Source organism: Zeus faber, assembly GCF_960531495.2.
Source record: "Zeus faber genome assembly, chromosome: 10".
Taxonomy (NCBI): domain Eukaryota; kingdom Metazoa; phylum Chordata; class Actinopteri; order Zeiformes; family Zeidae; genus Zeus; species Zeus faber.
This window is the reverse complement of record NC_137199.1, coordinates 22,972,656-22,991,772: the sequence shown is the minus strand read 5'-3', so window position 1 is coordinate 22,991,772 and position 19,117 is coordinate 22,972,656. Positions and strand designations below refer to the sequence as shown.

Here is a 19,117-nt window from a genome sequence, read left to right as displayed (position 1 = left end):
TGATATTGTTTTCACAGATGCTTGGGTCTTAAGTCATGTTTCACTTGTTGCCAATGAAAACAAAGAAGCATATCATACTGCACATCAACAAGACACCATCATTATTATATATTTATATATACGTATATATTATATTATTATCTACAATGGAAGACGGTGCATATCAAGGGGGTTGTGTTTGTACCTGTATGTGTGTGTCTTTCACCATCTTTGTAATATGAGGAATTGCTAGATAAGATAATTTATAGAAATTTACTGGGGCTATAATGGACTCCTCTTTTTTTCTCCTTTCATTAGCGTGGTGCAGACACACTGCGGGCAGATACAACTGATAGGTGAGTTAGTGTGTGTGTGTGTGTGTGTGTGTGTGTGTGTGTGTGTGTGTGTGTGTGTGTGTGTGTGGTGTGGTTGTGTGTGTGGTTGTGTGATTGATTCAAGGAGTTGTACGGTTCATTGGCGCTTACACCCCCTCCTCTCCCCTCAGGTACTCGGGGTCAGGCAGCTCTGGAGCCGCCTCAATGAGGAAGGTAGGAACACACCTACGCATCCACCTACACACCATGGAAAAATTTGCGGCTAATAATGATAAAAACCCTACAGGGGGTCCACATCTTCCCGTCCTTACAGTTCTAAAATGAAACCTTGTATTATGATATATAATAACATCATATCCACCTCTCCAAATGAGGGATTGGCCATGTGGATCACTACATCGCGCATTCTCAGAAACAATCAGAAAATGCCTGTTATTGTTAAGATCTGACATGATAAGCCCCTTGATGCCCCCGAAAAGCTTTCGCTGTCCTGAGATTCTCACGTTCTCCACTCTAATACCCAAAACGCCCCGGCACCGGCTATCTCAAACAACACCCCGCCAAGAGCGTGTTAAAGTCTGCGGCTGGCAACCATCAGACAAATGATGAATCCTTTGTGCGGGGGTTGTGGATTATTCTAGGATTGTGGACATTTAAGTATTACTTTTCTCTCCGGGCCTGTAATCCCGTCCGCCGTCTGTCGGTCACAAGCAGGGCGAGCCACACAGGTTTGCACCGAGCGCGAGGGGAGAGGAAGGCCTCGACGCCTCAGCGTGTCCTCCTCCTCCCGATTACGTCCGCCACTCCCATCTAACGTCTTCTGTCTCTCTCTCTCTCTTTCTTCCAGTCTTTCCATTATACCTCCCTAAGAACGAAAACCAAAAAGAGAAGTAAAGGTAGACGTTCTGTTTTTATTCTGCTCTACTCCAACCTCTGTCTTATAGGATCCTTTTAAGTTTAACAAATGACTCACTGTCCCATCTGTGCTCATTTCATGGTCGACAGTGGCGGTGTGGGAAAGGCTTTGAAATAGAATTGAATGGAGGGTGCAGAGAGTGACGTCAGTTAGTTTACCGGCATTCCTATCCTTAAAAATTACCTCTCTTCAGGTTCGCTGACCAGCGCGAGTCGAAGGAGAATCTCCTGTAAGGACCTGGGCCACGGCGACTGCGAGGGCTGGCTGTGGAAGAAGAAGGACGCCAAAGGCTACTTCACCCAGAAGTGGAGGAAGTACTGGTTCATCCTCAAGGAGTCCTGCCTGTACTGGTACACCAACCAGAATGTAAGACATCGAGTACATCTACACAAATTATTCAGATTCAACGGCAGTACAAATACAGTGATCCTAGATGAGTACAAATCGTGCTCAGTCCTTCTATATTTAGTTCACTGTATTCTCTTCGTCTCCAAATTCAGCCTATGAACCTTGTGGCTGGAAGCTACATGACCTTGGCCTTAACCTATATTCTGTAGGAACCTTGGATTGCCTGAAGTGTCTGAAGATGAACGAAGTAACAGAATATTTGATATTTGACAAATTACCAATGAAACAGAAACTTGCAAATATATCAATGGCCAACTCCAAATAAGGAAATGTTTTCAAATATAATATTTGATAAGTTACAATAACACGTTAATTATACCCAGCGGGAAATTCAGGTGTGGCAGAACAGTGCAAGTCAAAATAATTGACTTAAAAAATAATTAAATAATTGAAATGTAATACAATAGTGTATAGTAGTATACAATAGTGTACACTTCAAACAGAAGTAGCACTGGCTACTGACTATGTAAACATGTCCAATATGGGCAGATGGCAGATATGCAAAAGTAAAATACTGTTTATATACATATATATATATATAGTAGTGATAACTGTTATAAGGATAATATTACTATTTTAGCAGGCCAAGGTCTTTGAAGTGAACAACCTTGTATCTTAAATAATCCAGGAGCCGTTAATGTGCATGTAGACACACACAATGGCTTTTCTTCATGGAGATGATTTCACAATGATCCCGGTTTCTTCCCCCAGGACGAAAAAGCCGAGGGTTTCATCAGCCTCCCAGAGTTCAGAATAGACCGAGCCATTGAGTGCAGACGGAAATTGTGAGTGTCCCTCACATGACGCTCAAATTACTAATCAAGCACATTTGCATATTCTCACACACAACCATATATACATACATACATGCACATACACGTTAATCAGTCCTCTGTCTTTCTGATTGACTGCAGTGCCTTCAAAGCCTGTCATCCCAAAATCAAGAGCTTCTTCTTTGCCACAGATTGTCTCGAAGAGATGAACAGGTGAGGGGGTATGTGTGTGCGTGTGTGTCTGTGTGTGCGTGTGTGTGTGTGTGTGTGTGTGTGTGTGTGTGTGTTCGTGCGTGGGTGGGTGTGGATGGGGGTATGTGTCTGTGTCCTTGGTTGCGTGTGTGTGTGTGTGTGTGTGTGTGTGTGTGTGTGTGTGTGTGTGTGTGTGTGTGTGTGTGTGTGTGTGTGTGTGTGTGTGTGGGTGGGTGGGTGGGTGGGTGGGTGTGGATGGGTGGATGTGTGTGTGTGTCTGTGTGTGTGTTTGTGGTAGGTATGTTTGTCATTGCAGACAATAGTGGGATGCCGGGGACATGAATATTTCAGCAGAGTAAACTAAGTTTACACAGTGCAACAACCCCAGCTATGCATAAGGCATGAACCTGCCTGGTGTAGTTAAATGAGGGACTCAAGCCGTGTGTGCATGTGAGCGTGCACGTGAGTGGGAGAGAAAGAAACAACGATTATATTAGTAGGAGTCCTGCGCTCGGTGTGATGAGCTCTAATTAGCCACACCACTCCAGTGACATGGGAAGTTAATTGGAGAAGAATCATTAACAAGCTATTATTTGACACCGAGGCTGAGCTGGAAGGTGGAGGTGTGAACGTGTACGCGTATGTGTGTGGGGTTGGCTATTGACTGCAGAAAGTTGCACTCTGGCTCGGAGGGGACCTTTTGCAAGAGGTCATGTTTAAAATGTGAACGCTCATGGAGAATGACCGAGCAGCGCGTGGGAGGAGCGGTGTTGCCGAGAGCAACCCCCTTAGCGCTGTTTTAGAGACGCACTGACGACTGCAACATTAGAGGATTTGAACATGCTGATTTTTTTTTTTTTTTTTTACGTGATATGAATGAATGCTCAGATTTGGGGGGGGGGGCCTTTTTCAATTCAATAGCAGATCATTTGTGAGCGAGAATGGCTCGTGACGAGCGTTGAAACAGGGCTTCCTGTGGGATGAACTTCCTCGTATGATGCGTTTCCTGCGCCTCGGGCGGCGTCTCTATTCTGGGTGGTGACCTCGTTATCAGCTGTCTGTGGAGAGATGGAAGGAGCCGGAGTGAGCGAGAGAGAGAGAGAGAGAGAGAGAGAGAGAAATGGATGCAATGGTTTGGGAAAAAAAACAAAAAAACATCTCAACTTAGTGCTCAGAGAAAATTAAGAAGACAAGTGTACATCCATCTCCCAAAGTTCCCCCCTCCTCTTTTCTCCCTCTCTCCTTTCCCCCCATCTCCTCTCCTTCTCTCTCCTCTCTCTCCTCACCTCTTTTCCTTCGCTCCTCTCCATCTCTCTTACCCTCTTCTGTGTCTCTCCTCTGGTTTATTCTCCTCTATTCTTCCTCCTCCTCCCCTCTTTCTCCTTATCCTCTCATCTCCTCTTCCCCTCTTCCTCTCCACTCCCTTCTCCTCTTGTCCCAAATACTTCTCCTCTGTCTTACCATCCATCTTATTTCTTCTGCTCCATTTGTATTACTGCCTTCCTTCCTTTCCATAGGTGGATGAACCGACTTGGACTTGCTGCTATTGGCTACACACCTGACGACAAGGTGCCACGCCCTGATGAAGGTGAGATGCATCTGTTTGGATTTTGTGATTGTAATACAAACCTTCCTCCGCCGTGTTGTTGACTGGCAGCTCACCTGTATGCAATGTCATCAGACTACTGGAGTGAGAGTGATCAGGACGAGGTGGATGGCTCCATGACGCTCAAGCAGGAGGGACCTTCCTCCCTCTGTGACACCTACCACCGCACACCATCAGTAAGTATAATGTCGAACGTGCTCAAAGGCTTGCAAAACACCCATATACACACCCACTCATACACACAAACTCATGTGCATCTAGGCTCAACATTTTTCCTTGCCGTGGTTTATTCTAAGAGAATATTTTATTCTAAAAGCCCCCATGATTTCCAGAAGTGCGTTGAGCACATTTCAGCATTAATAAAACATCTCAGTGTGGGATGATCTAGTTCTCTAAGCAGCCAAGCTCATGCTTCTTTATTTAACAATGACAGCCACGATGCATGCTCTCAGCCTCTAGGTGGCGACAAAGAACCACGTTCATTTACAGCCACAGAGAAATATCTGCTTCAGATCATGGCTCTCCGACTGAGAAACACAACATGTGCAATCAGCAATTATGTTATTCCTGCCCCGAGCGGCCATTGTTACTCATCTCATTGCTTTTTCAATCTCGCCCTTTTTCGTCTCTTTACACTCCTACTTTCTTCTCCTTGCTCCCTTCCTTCCTTTTACGGTCTGTCCCCTCTTACTCACTCCTCCACTGTCTACCTTGCTATTCCTATTTGTGTGGTGCATGGTTTCTCCTCGACCTTCCTCACTCTCTCCGCACCTACTTTCCACCGGGATCGCCCCCTCTGCCTCTCTCTCTCTCTCTCTCTCTCTCTCTCTCTCTCTCTCTCTCTCTCTCTCTCTCTCTCTCTCTCTCTCTCTCTCTCTCTCTCTCTCTCTCTCTCTCTCTCTCTCTCTCTCTCTCTCTCTCTCTCTCTCTCTCTCTCTCTCTCTCTCTCTCTCTCTCTCGCTCTCTCTCTCTCTCTCTCACCCTCTATATCCTGCCAGACCCACCTCCTCCATAGCTATGACCAACTGCCTCGCTCACTCAGTTCCATGAGCCTCCTACGTTCCACTCCATCCCCTCTCCCACCGTCAATGAGCGCCTCCACTTCCCCCGTCCCCCCACAGATGGTCTCTTCCACCTCCCCTCTCCCTCTCCAGGTCAACTCTTCTAGTCCTTTCCCGGAGCCCAAGCATGGCCGCCACTTCTCCAGTGAGTCCACGCACTCGCACTCTTCCGCCGAGGACCAGCGCGGGGACGGGATGGGCATCGGCACGGGCACGGGCAGCACCAGCACCCACTCTTCCGGCTGCCGCTCCTCCCACCGCGAACGCCGCTCATGGCAGGACTTAATTGAGACCCCCCTGACCAGTGCGGGGCTGCACTTCCTCCAAACGGGACCCGGGGAGGGCGAGGGAGGCTATGGGGGAATGGGTGGCATGGCTGGGGAGATGGGGCTTTACGGAGGCCTGGGGAGGCAAGGGATGTCCCCGGAGAGGCGCAGGCAGGCCACCCTGCCCGTACGGAGGCATCACGCTGCAGAGAGGGACAGGGAGCGAGACGGGCCCTTCCCCCTGGAGCGAGGGCCTCACACACACTCACACGCACACCGGCGTTCCCACAAACAGCGCAGCCAGAGCCTCCCCAGGAACAGAGACCCACGGCCAGGCAAGGTGCTGCACACCCCGGCTCGGATGGATGAGAGGAGTGAGGACGAGGAGGCGGAGAGTCAGGCTGCTGATCTTCACGAGGGTGAGGCTTCACACACCAGGGCTGTAGTCAGGATACTAGGAGGACTCACAAAAAAATGGAATCCGAAAAAAAAATTTAATCCGAAAACCCACTGCCTGCATGGCCAAACAATTTGATAGTTGTCATTAGTATTTCCGGTCTAAAACACATCATATGTTAATAATTCTCAACTCATAATGTTATATAAGATAAAAAAAGGTAAGATCACACTTTATTAATCCTTGTAGGAAATTCAGGAAATCGCTAGGTAACTGTAGCTGTATTGTTTGAATGAATTGGTCTAATTAGGCTTTTTAGACCTTGATGTTTTGGGTAGCTCGCCGATGCTGGCAATATTGTTGCATTTCAACCCTTCTTCCATCCACATTCAGCATGAAATCCGAGAAAACGATGCGCCTCTTTGAACTACACCTGCACTAAACTTGAATCTTGGTACTTTTATTGTTGTTGTTTACTTTTTAAGAGCTGTGGGAGGTGAGGGGTGAGGGCAGGGAGAGGAGGGTGTCCGAGGGGAGGGAGCGGCGGGTGTCTGAGGTCCGCGAGCCGGAGGCCATGGACGGTCTGGAGCAGCTGTACCGGGCCCTGGAGCAGGCCAATGTGACGGCCCTGGGAGACCCGCGGCCCTGCAGCCGGCAAGAGCTCCGACGCTGCTTCACCCAGAGAGCCAGGGACCCCCTGCTCAACGACAGGCTGCATCGGGTCCGAGCCCTGCGCAGCACCCTGAAGGTACTGCGCCCACTTAGCACCACCACCAGCAGGGGGCCAAGGCACAGTAGAATTGAGGACAGTCAATCTGTAATAACAAAACCATTTGATAATCTGTTGAAAAAGTTCAACTGTACATAGGCATATTCCATAGCTCTGTCGCTCGTATAAATGTATTTATTTCTCTTCAACCGAACAAAGAATTTATGTTGGGTCACTTTTATCAATCATCAATGCAAACAAATGGACTAACGTGTCATTGGAGCCATCAAATCAAATAAGAACAGTTCTTGTTACCACGTAGGCCTACGACCACAAAAGACGGTGATGGTAGTCAATTCAAGGTTGGCAACCTTAACCAGCACTCATGTACCAATTTGTTGTATTGTTATTGGAGGCTTTGAAGCCTAGTGTTAGTAGTCGCTGTCAGGCTGATGGGCACTGGGCTTGATAAAAGATGTTGGCCTACTCGACCGCGCCCTTGAGCCGGCTTCTGTGGAAACCTGAAGAACTAGTATTCAGATGAGACAACATAAAGTGTCATCCCATCTTATCACCTTATTATTCGGCTGACCTGCCTGTCTCCCCCAGGCCAAAGAGTCGGAGCTGGCGGTCATCTGCGCCCTGCTGGAGGACCCGGGCCTCTGCTCGCAGAGCTTCAGAGAATGGAAGCAGTGGCACAGCGAGCTCTACTCAGACATCTGCCAGCTCAGCCTCGGCACCAACGGCCAGGACGAGCTCTCCCCGCTGGCCGCGCCGCTCATGACTCACACACACTCCTTCATTGAGACTCATGTGTGAGCAAGAGACGACTTTAATGGACGGACATAAACAGCAGGCAACACGTGCAGTACACACACGCCACACACACACACACACACACACACACACACACACACACACATGCACACGCACACACACAGGCACACAGGCACACGCATCATTTTGTGTTTGCTCAATCTTTTTTCCCTGGTAACTACCCTGAGCACGCACACATTAACTAACTACCCCCCCCCCACACACACACACACAGACACACACACAGACACACTCCACACACTGACGTGCACACGCATACGCTCACGCAACACAGTTGTAAGATGTGTAAATATACTAGAGGGGACAGTCATGCGACATGCGTGTATGAACTTTTGATAATCCTGAGGACCCCACAGGGTGCCTACTGCATGTCTGAACAGAAAGCATTAATCTTCCTTTGTCTATGGAGCTCAGCATAAATTCAAAACGCTTGTCAAACAAAATGTAAAAAAAAAAACAAACAAACAAAAAAAACAACACAAAAAATATTTTCGACACGTTCCATTGAATTATCTTGGTTTTACAATTTCTGGTTGATTTCAAGGGGGAGGGGGACCTATGTAGCAGCAATACAGAGGAGAGTCCTTTTCACCACAACACTGTACTTTTGTACTGATGAACTTTGTACCCAGAGCCACCAGTTCTCCCCCTTTTCTCTCCATTTTTCCCCCTCTCCTCTCCTCTCACTGCAAATGGCGTTTGATTTCTAGAGACCTTTACCGCTTTTTTTTTTTTTTTTCCTTTTTTTTCGGGGCTGGTTTTTAACTGGGAAGCGAGCACGTGAGAGAAGAGGCCGCGCCGGCGCACTGTTAATACCGCAGAAGGAATGCTGTGGTTTTCTGCCTCCTCCCGCTCCTCTGGGGGACGAAGAAAGACCACCCTAATTAGCATTGACAAACTATGGAGCTGGCTGGAAGCCCGCTGGCCGCCGTTCCAAACTGTGAACTGTTCTCGGTGAAGAATAACGATGACTCATATCTGTAGATGGAGGCTACTCTGAGAGAGTGCAATTAATCGAGGTTCTCTGATCCAGCTTGCATCGTCACTTTCTCTGTCTTGACTATTTTCGTCCCTATTTGTTTCTCTCTCTCTCTCTCTCTCTCTCTCTCACAATTATTCCTCTGTCTGATTCTTCAATCCCCTTCCCTCTTTTAGCTTCTGGACTTTTTTGTTGTCCCTCCCCACATTGCATTATTCCCAAACTCTTTATCTCCCTCGTCGTCTGAAACTTGTGTATATTTGTAAACTGCTGTGTATACTGATGTAAAAATGTTTGCGTTCCACTACCACTGTGATATGCTTCTAGGGGTAGCGGAGGGAAGGCGGAGAGGTATGTACTTATATGCGTGGGTGCAAAAACAAGAATTTCTTTTCTTAAAAACCGCGAATGCAAGAGCTAGGGAGTTCTTTCAAAGCAGTCACTCACTACAAAGAATGCACTTTCTATATCTCTATATCTCATTGGCTGCGTCACAGGGTCTATGTCTCATTGGCCTCTACCATTGCTGTTCAGAATATCAGGTAAAAGCATTTGCCGTTCTCATTTTCTAAAGATTTGTGTACAGCCTACAAATATATTTAACAATAGAAGAATATATAAATCTATTTACGTTTTGTGTCATAGATATAATGTAAAGTATGATGTATTCTATGCCAAGGTTTTGCAGTATCCCCTCCTCACTCTGTGGACACAGGGTGATAGCAGTTGAACTACACCGAGGCAAAGAACAACCGGCATTTAAACAACTGTCAATTCCAGCTGGTTCACACGATGGCCGACCCATCTTTGTTCTCCCGGTTAAGTACTGCATGAGAAACGGCCGAGATTGATTTGATTGGACAGGGTAATATTGTGGATCCGACGGAGTTCCTTTTTTTTTTTTTTTTGCCTCACAAATGCAACATAATTTGACCTGTAGCGCATGATACATGCAAAAGTACTGTTAACGATTGAGGTTTTTTTCCCTTTGTGTGTTCATAACCTCCGATGGACTCGTGGTCCCTCCTCCGATCGTGTTTAAAGACACACACTGTATGAGAACCGGTGCAGGCATCCATCCCCGCGTCTCGGCGTTTAATCCGATGCAAATTTCCATATTTGACGCGTGTCGTCGGCGCGCTTTGGCCTTGGGATCGACCCTCCAAGAGCAGGAATACGGTATCTCTGGAACACATTCAGATTTTAATGTTCCCACTGAGCATGAGATTGACACTGTGTGGTCACAGATCAACTTGATTGACCGGCCTGTAGTGTCTGTGAGGTCCTGGTGAATCACCTCACCTACAATATCAGGCCAAGGACTCCACAGCGACCCCCAGTGTCGGAATATAGAGACACACCAAGTAGCGTGTGCTGCAGCCAGCAACATAGAACTTATTCTGTTGTCTTATTTCACTGTTATTTGAATGATGGTTCAGGCTTTATTTTATCCTCTCCATTCTATCACACTGTCATGAAATCACCCCCCGCCCCTCCCCCCACCAAGAGATAATATCATTCATGTGTTGTTGTTTTTTTGTCTTTTTCTTTTATTGTATGGTTAATTTTCGAGAACCACTGGGAACTAAATGATGCAAGCACTTTTCCTGTGCCTCACAACCCTCTCTTTCAAACAATGGAGCGACTAAAAAGGTAGAAAGAAGGCATTCCTGCACACTCAGCTGTAGAGGTGTCACTGTACAACCTGCAGTATCAGTTCTCTGTTTATCATCTATGCTGTTGGTCCACTGAGCAGGTGACATACTGTAGATTTAGGAGTGCTAGTTCAGACCTGTAGGCGCAGACTGTGTTATTTCTCCCAGATCTTTTTGTGTGTGTGTGTGTGTGTGTGTGTGTGTGTGTGTGTGTGTGTGTGTGTGTGTGTGTGTGTGTGTGTGTGTGTGTGTGTGTGTGTGTGTGTGTGTGTGTGTAGACCTGCGGAAACACAAGCCGAAAAGGGAGATTCCACTGTGTGTTCTTTCAGGGGTGTACACCTCACAGTACATTGCACAGGTGTGTAAGATGTAAGTTGCACTGCGACATTAAAAAAGGACATATTGCTCTTTTTCAAGGATTATATTAGCTTATTGTTATTCTGTACATTAAACTGACTAAAGATGATATTAAAAAAGAAAGAAAATGACATTTATTCTTCCTAAAGTAGCCTTTTTTTGGTTTCATATATATGAATATATATTACAAAAAATAAAGATTGTAAACTTAAGTTGTTTAACTTTGACTTCAATAAACTGAATCCTCTGCATTATGAGCCATGTTTGATTTATTATAGGGAAATTTAAGGAATTTAAAGGCCATCTACAGAATACCACAGCCAGATATTTTTGACAAATAACTGATTTTGGCGCAGAAAGTTCAAAATGTCAATGCCTTGGTCAAAAACAGGCCTTGGTTACACGGATTTTTCCCAGATTTTGTGCAAGCAATATTGAACGAAACACAACCCAATGGTGTTCCCGTGGGAGCTGTGGGCATACTATTAGAAGTGGGATGGTTAAGTGGTTAGACAGACCGTCTTACAACTAAAAGGCGCCATGTGTAATTCTCCACCATTGTGTTTCAAACCAGAGGTAACTCCATGGTGTAAAATCTGAGGGAGTGGGACGCTGACAAATGGCTGCTAATTCGACACAAGATTCACTTAATTCCATGATTCCATGATAAATTCCAAATTCCAGGTGTTTCATGTGAAACGCCCGCCGTGTCGCTGTCCCACCACTAGGTGGCGGTAGCTCAGCTTGTGTACAACACCCCGGCTCCTCACCGAGCCATATTCTCCATCAGGTGAGGGAGAGTCTGTTCCATTGTTCCATTATTTGAAAGAAACTGGGCTGATAGAAATAAGTTAGTTGTTCGGTGAAATAAAAGTTTTTATTTATTTATTCTGGGGATAGATAATTCCGGTCCACACTCCAACAAAGTAGATGGCGGTAATGCGCCTTAACGCTGGTTGCCAGCCGCCATTAAAACGGAAGAAGAAGAAGAAGACGAAGAAGAAGAAGACGACGACGACGAAGAAGAAGACCAAGTGGGTGGGGGGAGCTGTCATGGCGGCCAAGGTGAATATCTGACATTTCCTCCCTAGTTGTCAAAAAAATCTGAATAAATGAAGCCTTCATCGATATTATGAATGACAAACAGTCCTTGAGACCTTCGTGTTAACGTGCAATGACTGTCACTTCTGTATTTAGCTACAGCTCTGCTAGCAATAGCTACCAACTCGGCTAACTTGGCCCCATCCACCTGTTATGATGCCATAACTGCCATCCTTTTAAACAAAGAAAAACGAACAATAAGACTTCACTTTACTGTCCCAGGTGGCGATGGTGGCCGTCCCGACGGTGCTGGGTGTTGCTTCCATTCGTGTCTACCGAGCCGGAGGGGCTCCGCGGGGAGACGGGCTGTTAGTCCGGGAGGTGAGGCTCCGTCTCCGGGCGAGAAACCCCTGGACTGAGGGCTGGGCGGTACCGTATAATATCCATATGATATCGGTATCGTAATATCAACATTGACGAGTGACCGTTTCTCAAATGACTATCTGCGGTGGCCGTGGCCGTGAAAGCTCAGCGCACTTCAACGCAAGAAAACACTTTCAAAGAGACAAAACGTAAGCAAACCAAGAAAACATCCTCACCAATAGCACAACACGGCGCAGCATTTAGGAAACGCGCTGCCAAGCCAGACTTGTCGAATGAACTGCACAGCAAAACGCTTTGCAAATACAAAGACAAACGCAAAACCACACTACGGAAGTGAGCCACAATATATTTGTGGCAGGGGATGGTGGCTCAGGCGGTAGAGCTGAGCTGAGCGGTAAACCTTTAGATCTAGTGATCTAAAGGTTGCTGGTTCGATCCCAGGCTCCTCCTGCTAGCATGCTGTAGTGTCCTTGAGCAAGACAATTAACCCCTAATTGCTCCTGATGGCTGCGTCCGTCGGTGTTTGAACAATTGTAAGTCGCTTTGGATAAAAGCGTCCGCTAAATGACTAAATGTAATGTAAATGTAATGCCATGCGAGACCACCGTGTTCAAATCCTCCATCTGCTTCCTCCATGATTAAATAGAACAAAACAACTTTTATATCAATCCACGGTTTTTATTTAAGCCATTTAAGTGCATTCCAGGGAAAACGGCACCGCGCGGCCCCGCTATAGTGTGATGAAGTTGGCGAAGGATTCAAATCTTTTGAATTAGACTTGTTCGCAGGGATCGACTCACAAGTGAGTGAAGCCCCCTTTTGCATTTGTGTTTTATCTATTTGCAGGTGTTTTCTTCAGTTGCAGTGCATTGAGCTCTCAGGTCCACCATAACTATCAGATGAAAATACCAGCGGTGATCCCCAAACTATCGTCAAATTATCACTCTCAAGATATTGGTCCAAAAGATATTGTGATATTTTGTAAATCCCACCCAGCCATAATCTGGACACTCCCTTAATATGATTAATAGGCTGGGTGGTTTGTTCAGTTTATTATATATATATATTATTTATTTATACACCAAAAAAAAGCTTTACCATGTATGATATTTGAAGTCTTTTCTCAAGATCCCCATTCTTACTCTGTTTTCATTGTCTTTATAATAAAATATGATGCGATAACCTTTTTTTTTTTTTTTTTTTTTAATCCCTGGGGGGAAATTCACTTGTTGCATCAGTAAAATCAGTTCTCTATTGCTGAGCCGTACCGTATGTGACAGTTTTATACTGCTTATTTTCAGCTATAAAAATGTATTTTTATTCATTTATCTTGACATCTCTCCTCCCTGTCACCAGCTGCAGATTTATACCCCGTTGACGCAGCCCACTCAGTTTGTTGCAGAGAAGCCCGGAGCTCTTGAATGTGGTTTGGGGAACCTGAGGGAGAGCCTTTGGCCTTTCGTCCAGGCTGTGCAGGTCATTTCAGCCGTCTGATTTAATACAAAACACAGATCTGACCTCACGACGGAACCTTGTACCAAATGAGCTGTTTATTAAGAACGTCACCGACTTTGACACAAACACAAAGACTGAATCTACGAACGCATGAATGAGACTCTTCACGCAAATATTAAAAAATGACACTAAAAAGTTGGTTGAAAATGACGCTACAATATTTCCAACACGTAGAAGAGGATGCACATTTTTGTTTTCCTGGAAGAACTTCCTCTCTGTTTGTGGTTGCAGAGCGCCGTCCTACACACAGCGAAGCTCTGAAGTCAGATGAGGTGTGATGGATGTGGTGGCAGGTCTTTGCATTTCGTAGCGTTGCTGACTGGAGATAGTTTCACAGTGTGAAAACTGAAAACCTGCCTCGCACTGACGTCACATGCGCTCGGAAACTCTTTGGTGTTGTGTAGACAGTTTCTCTCCTAAACATCCTACCCCTTCCTTTGTTTTTTTTTTTTTTTGTTTTTTTTTCATGCAGGGCGCCTGTGTTTCACTGAAAAGAGGGGGTATTAATTTGTACCACGCAGGAGAAGGTGAGAACCTGAAGGTTAACTGTAGATGTTGTTTTTTGATTACTTTACTTAATTAATTCAGTTTCAGGGGAATTCATACTTTTACAAAAATATATTGCAATGCAAACTCCTCTACACCCATTAAAATATAAAATGGTTGTTCATACTATTGATACAGTCAGTTTATAAATCTACCAAAGATGAGAGGAAATTACTTTTACTGTTGATACTTGTTTACATTTTATAAGAATTAATTTGATGCGTAGAAAGTTTAATGGAGGATTTGTATGTTTGTCAGAACTGTCTTCTGAGGGTATTTAAACGTATTTATACTATCAACTCTAACAACACACGTTTTTCAATAAGCTACTTTTATTTTAATAATAACAATTATAAAGAATAACAAAAATATGAGAATACTTAAACTCATCTAAGCAGTCAAGGGCTTTATCAAAACCAGACTTTAGAATAATAAATGATAAGTTACTTATTACACAGCTTTTAAGTTACTCACCAAAATAAGCGCAGAACACAGATTTTTACCGGAGGGGTACGATGGTCCGCTGCGCATCCGCCATATTGGAGTGGTCGAAATAAGCTGGTGGGTGGGTGCATTGTTCGGATAACAGGGGGGATTTGGGGGGTGGGGGGTCTGACACCCCCCCCCCAATAAGATTTGGACCCCCAAACAGGTAAAAACAACAGGTGTGCGGGGGGGTTGAAATATTTATATATCCTTTTTACCTGTAGTCGTAAACATTAGAATAGATGTGGAAATTAGATTTCAGCCACCTCCAGAGTGGACCATACCATTACGCTGAGCATCGCGCTCCACAGCGGAGGGTACAACCTGCAGCTCAGATCAGAGTGATCTTTTTTCCAAACAAAGCAGATAAAAACAGTGTGTTTTTATTGTAGACTCACTTATTTTCCCCTGTTTTCTAATTGAATGAAAAAATAAAGCCGCAGCCACTGTATTTTATTAGGAATATTGAAATGAATATTGTCAGAAAATTGTGTAGATAAATGTGTTCGTGCGTCATTTGTATTCCCAGATGCATACTATTACTTGAAAGACCCGCCAGCAGGTTTCCTGCCCAGACTGGGAACCGTCACAATGGCTGGCATGCTGGGCATGATCCTGGCACAAAAAGGTACAATCCCCAGCCACTACACAAACTCCCACACACGCTTACACACATCCCTTCCCACTTCCCTGTCTTATTCAATAAGAACAAAGAACGTGTCAAACAATTAAAACATTATTATGAGTTTGTATTTCATACATACTGCATTTGACATATTATCCAGACCTACAAAAGCTACAGCATTTGAGCTGTCGGTGCCTGTTCATCTTGTATTCACTCACACACTTCACTAAAGGAACTGATTTCTGGCTTGGAAACGCTATGCAATCACAGAAGAATTACGATTCCTTAATCACCGACCCCAATAGTTCTTATCAAAACCTTTCATTATTTTATTTGAGAACAGGAATTTGGCAGTTATTATTGTAGTCACAGGAGTTCCTGTACATGTTGTGATACGATTTGCAGCTCTGGGTTAGTGCATCATTGACACACACACACACACACACACACACACACACACACACACACACACACACACACACACACACACACACACACACACACACACACACGCTTGTCAAAATAATGTGGAGCCCTCTCCCATTTTGTTTTGTTGAGTGATCCCTCCTCAAGGAGCCTGGTTTCACTAAGTGCCGCCACATCCACAATGTAGCACTTCAGCTCACTGGCAATTTCCAGGAGTGTACTTGTGTTCCATGCTGCAATTCTTAGTGGTATGGTTTTTGTTTTTCGACCGCGTGGCAAAATGGCCTGACAGGCATGGTTACGTACCCGGGCGTGGTTGCTGAGTGGGCAACATTTGTACCACCTTTTCTCGGCCCTTCCCCAGTCGGGGTGGGCAGTGCGGTCCCTCAATAGGGCTGCTCAGATGCACAGGGGTCTGTACACTGTACAGGGGTCACTGTACACTCCGGCGCCACCAGGCTTTGTGAGGTGGACGACTCCGGTAATATCAGAAGATACCTGCGCAGAGACGGTTTTTGCCGTGTCACGGGGCCGCGCTTCTTACTGACATAGTTCTCGAGGAGATGGGGCTGCTGGCAAGGGGGGACCCCAGACGACCGGCACCTCCATGCAACTGCGGGAGGCTGCCGGAGATCCAAAGCTTACCGCCACAGCTTTACTTTGCTCTCAGGGTGCGCTCCCTTAGCCTTTGTCTTCCTACACTTATCCATAAGGTAGTGGTTGCTGGATGCCAGAGCATGTCCACGGGTGTGGGTTTGCACATCACACCACTGCGGACCACTGCAGCCCCAAAATCCTCTACTGACACACATGTCCTGGGGAAAAAAAGGCACCAGTGATGAAAATGCATAAAATGACAGCTCAATTAGTAATATCAATAAATTATTGCAGCCTTCCTCATACACTTATCACGCAGGTCCCATACAACCTTTTTAATTTTTTTCAAAGTAATTAAAGAGAGTGTTTTGCAGTGCGAAGTTCCTGAATGCAGCAGCCCAGGATTTCGGCTTTAATCCATATTGATTTTATTCATGTTTCGCTGAGCTTACCTCTCTGGTCCTTTTCCCGCCCTTCCCTCTTTGCTCTAGGCTCTCGTTTCAGGAGGTTAGTGCTGCCTCTAAGCATGATGAGTGCCAGTGCATCTGTGTGCTACCCGGCCCAGGCAGTAGCTGTGCTCAAGGTAAAGCGAGTTGCAGAAAATCAACTTGGCAAATGCTACCCGTTTGCTGATCAATATTCTAGTTAGTTGCCGCATTCGCAGCTGTATTGAACTTGACCCCAAGGTGAGCGGCCGGAAGCTGTATGCTGCAGGAAAGTGGAGCAGCGCCAGCGTCTCCTCCCTGTTTGCCTCCAAACCCAAAGAGCTGACTCTCCCACCAGTGCAGGTAGATGGATGAATCAAGGAAATAAATCAAATTTTGGGAATACTGTAGGAATTGTTTAATTAATTATTGATCAAAATTTCCGTCACCGCCTGGTATGTGAAACTGACACAGCAGTTCAATAGAGACAATGGAGGGAAAGTCCCAGTTCAATCAATTTGATGGATTTTACATACATTTTATTTGTTTACTTTAACGTGTAGCCATGCCTAGCTTTTCCACCCAGTTCGATAGTTCATAATAATAAATGGATCAAAGCAATGTTGACTAATCTGCCCCCCCCTTTTCTTCACCACTCAGTCGGACACAGTGCCAAATCCAGAGTCTCTGGCAGCGGAGGACCAGTCTGCAGCTCCGTGCCATGACTCCAGCGCTGCCACAGACATCCCAGCGCAGAGCGACGCCCCCGCAGAGAGCAGCTCCGTGGTGGAGCCAGCGTCCCTGGCTCTAACGGAGGAGCCCACAGAGCCGGCCCCCCCCCAGGCCCCTGCTCAGGTCCCCGCTGAGCCCACCACAGGCAGTAAGACCTGGATCTCCCTCTACAAGTGTCTGTCTGCCTACCAGTCTGAGTTCATTCTAGCTCTTTCTGTCTGTTAATTCATTCAGCTGCACCACCAACACAGACCCCCCCCCCCCCCCCTGAATCTCACTGTCACACACGCACGCACACACACACGCGCAGGTTCATGTGCCTGCAAACACTCTGTATCCTGTTTATCTCCTCTCTTGCCAAGACGCAACCGTAGAATCTGTCCCGGTCGAGTCGACCCCCGAAGAACCTCCCGTCTCAAAGCCAGCGGACCACACAGCGGGTACGCCAGCTATCTGTCTTTCTCTCTCTTTATGTCTGCTCCACAGCACAATAATATAATACATTATAATAATGTACTATATATAATAATTATATATATATAATAATATATATATAATAATAATATTTGAACTGTATTATTTTTGTTGATGCGGTGGGTGGGAATAGTTTGGATTCCTCGACCTCAGGTGTCTCTGTGGACAGCGAATATACAACTCCCGACTAGATCCCCTGACCTTGCATTAAATGTCTCCGGAAACAGACACAGATGTAGAGTCTGAGTCGGCGCCAATTTTTGGGGAAGCGCTTGACCAGGAGCCCTCGGCCCAACAGGCCCCGCCAGGGAACACCACAGGTACCGAGCTTCACATTTTATCTCACACAAACACGCCGCACCTGGGCTCCCCCTCCGCTGATCTGGAGCCATGTTCCCCGCCTGCTTCAGAGGATCCCGTGGCGTGCGAGGCAGCTGAGACCGCCGCCCCCACGCGCACGCCACCACCGCCCTCTGAACAGGCCCCCACAGAAACCGCCGCAGGTACGAGGAAAATGAACTGTCACACATACAGTCTCTAAATATGGTCAATTTCAGAATGTGTTTTAAACCCGGGTGCGTTTCCACCCTCATCCTGCAGGGGGCGCTGGTTTCAAGGCAGACCCTGCTCTCATGGACTTTGGCCAGTCGAACCCGGAGGATGAAGACCTGTACAGCACGCGCAGCTGAGCACACAATGATTCAGATTGACCTGCAGTCTGTAAATAGTGAAGCTTTTATCACAAACTGTAAATAAAAATGTCCCCCGCACAGCACGGAAAGAAACACTTTTACCCATGTCTCCGTTCTCATTCCTTCCGAGTCAGTAATCATCCTTTGAACGCCAGTAAATGTACGTTGTTGAGATTGGAGCTGGAGAGATTACACTTCACTTGTGTTAGTCAGCCTCAATATTCTTAAATTGTCTTATTTGACATTTAATTGGCTTTTTTTTTAGGACCACTCTTACGGTGATACATTTTTAGTTCGTAGTCACTTTCCCCACTTGGTTGATGGGATCAAAATTCTTGTAATAATGAATGAATGTTTGTTTCAACCAATCCTATGACATCAAAAGTTTTTTTACTCATCAACGTAAAACTTTTATTTTTCATGACATTGGTGTGCTCTTGAATTCATGTGCACTGCTTATAGTGCTGTCCTGTGGATTCAGTTCACTCTGGGATGATCGTGAAAGCTACTTCTTAAGAAGTAGCTTTCGCGACGTGTTGTTATTTGGCCAAGAAATGACCATGACTTTGAAAGGTAAGGATTTTATTTCAAGCCGCCAGTTGATCCAGTCACCTTGGTACCAAAATACCAAAAGCCCTGATTGCATAATCCATAAAAAATTCAACAACGACTCGTAACATTGGTGATATACTGGGAGAAATATC

The 19,117-nt window shown here is 45.8% G+C and overlaps 2 protein-coding genes across 3 annotated transcripts in view; both read left to right on the top strand.

Annotated features, from left to right (window-relative positions):
• Positions 1–7,461, top strand: part of LOC307236296 (connector enhancer of kinase suppressor of ras 2) — a gene marked incomplete at both ends in the record, with an annotated part of 65,079 nt that extends 57,618 nt beyond the window's left edge. Inside the window, 11 exons of the mRNA XM_080008666.1 lie at positions 298–335; positions 485–527; positions 1,162–1,210; positions 1,424–1,596; positions 2,350–2,423; positions 2,553–2,624; positions 4,121–4,191; positions 4,285–4,385; positions 5,208–5,955; positions 6,419–6,681; positions 7,252–7,461. Of these exons, the coding sequence (XP_079864792.1) occupies positions 298–335; positions 485–527; positions 1,162–1,210; positions 1,424–1,596; positions 2,350–2,423; positions 2,553–2,624; positions 4,121–4,191; positions 4,285–4,385; positions 5,208–5,955; positions 6,419–6,681; positions 7,252–7,461 (1,842 nt within the window). The remainder of the gene's footprint in view (positions 1–297; positions 336–484; positions 528–1,161; positions 1,211–1,423; positions 1,597–2,349; positions 2,424–2,552; positions 2,625–4,120; positions 4,192–4,284; positions 4,386–5,207; positions 5,956–6,418; positions 6,682–7,251) is intronic.
• A 4,005-nt stretch (positions 7,462–11,466) lies between these two features.
• On the top strand, positions 11,467–18,514 carry apool (apolipoprotein O-like). Of its 2 annotated transcripts, XM_080008649.1 has the most exons (12): positions 11,467–11,535; positions 11,794–11,892; positions 13,252–13,371; positions 13,883–13,937; positions 14,972–15,070; positions 16,582–16,673; positions 16,777–16,878; positions 17,176–17,395; positions 17,610–17,687; positions 17,949–18,041; positions 18,132–18,224; positions 18,322–18,514. In XM_080008649.1, exons 1-12 carry the CDS (start codon positions 11,524–11,526, stop codon positions 18,408–18,410), a joined length of 1,152 nt encoding a protein of 383 aa, XP_079864775.1. In that variant the 5' UTR covers positions 11,467–11,523; the 3' UTR covers positions 18,411–18,514. The 2 variants fall into 2 exon arrangements, with proteins under 2 accessions (XP_079864775.1, XP_079864774.1); XM_080008648.1 differs by having other exon boundaries at positions 17,949–18,224.
• The last annotated feature ends 603 nt before the right edge of the window (positions 18,515–19,117 follow it).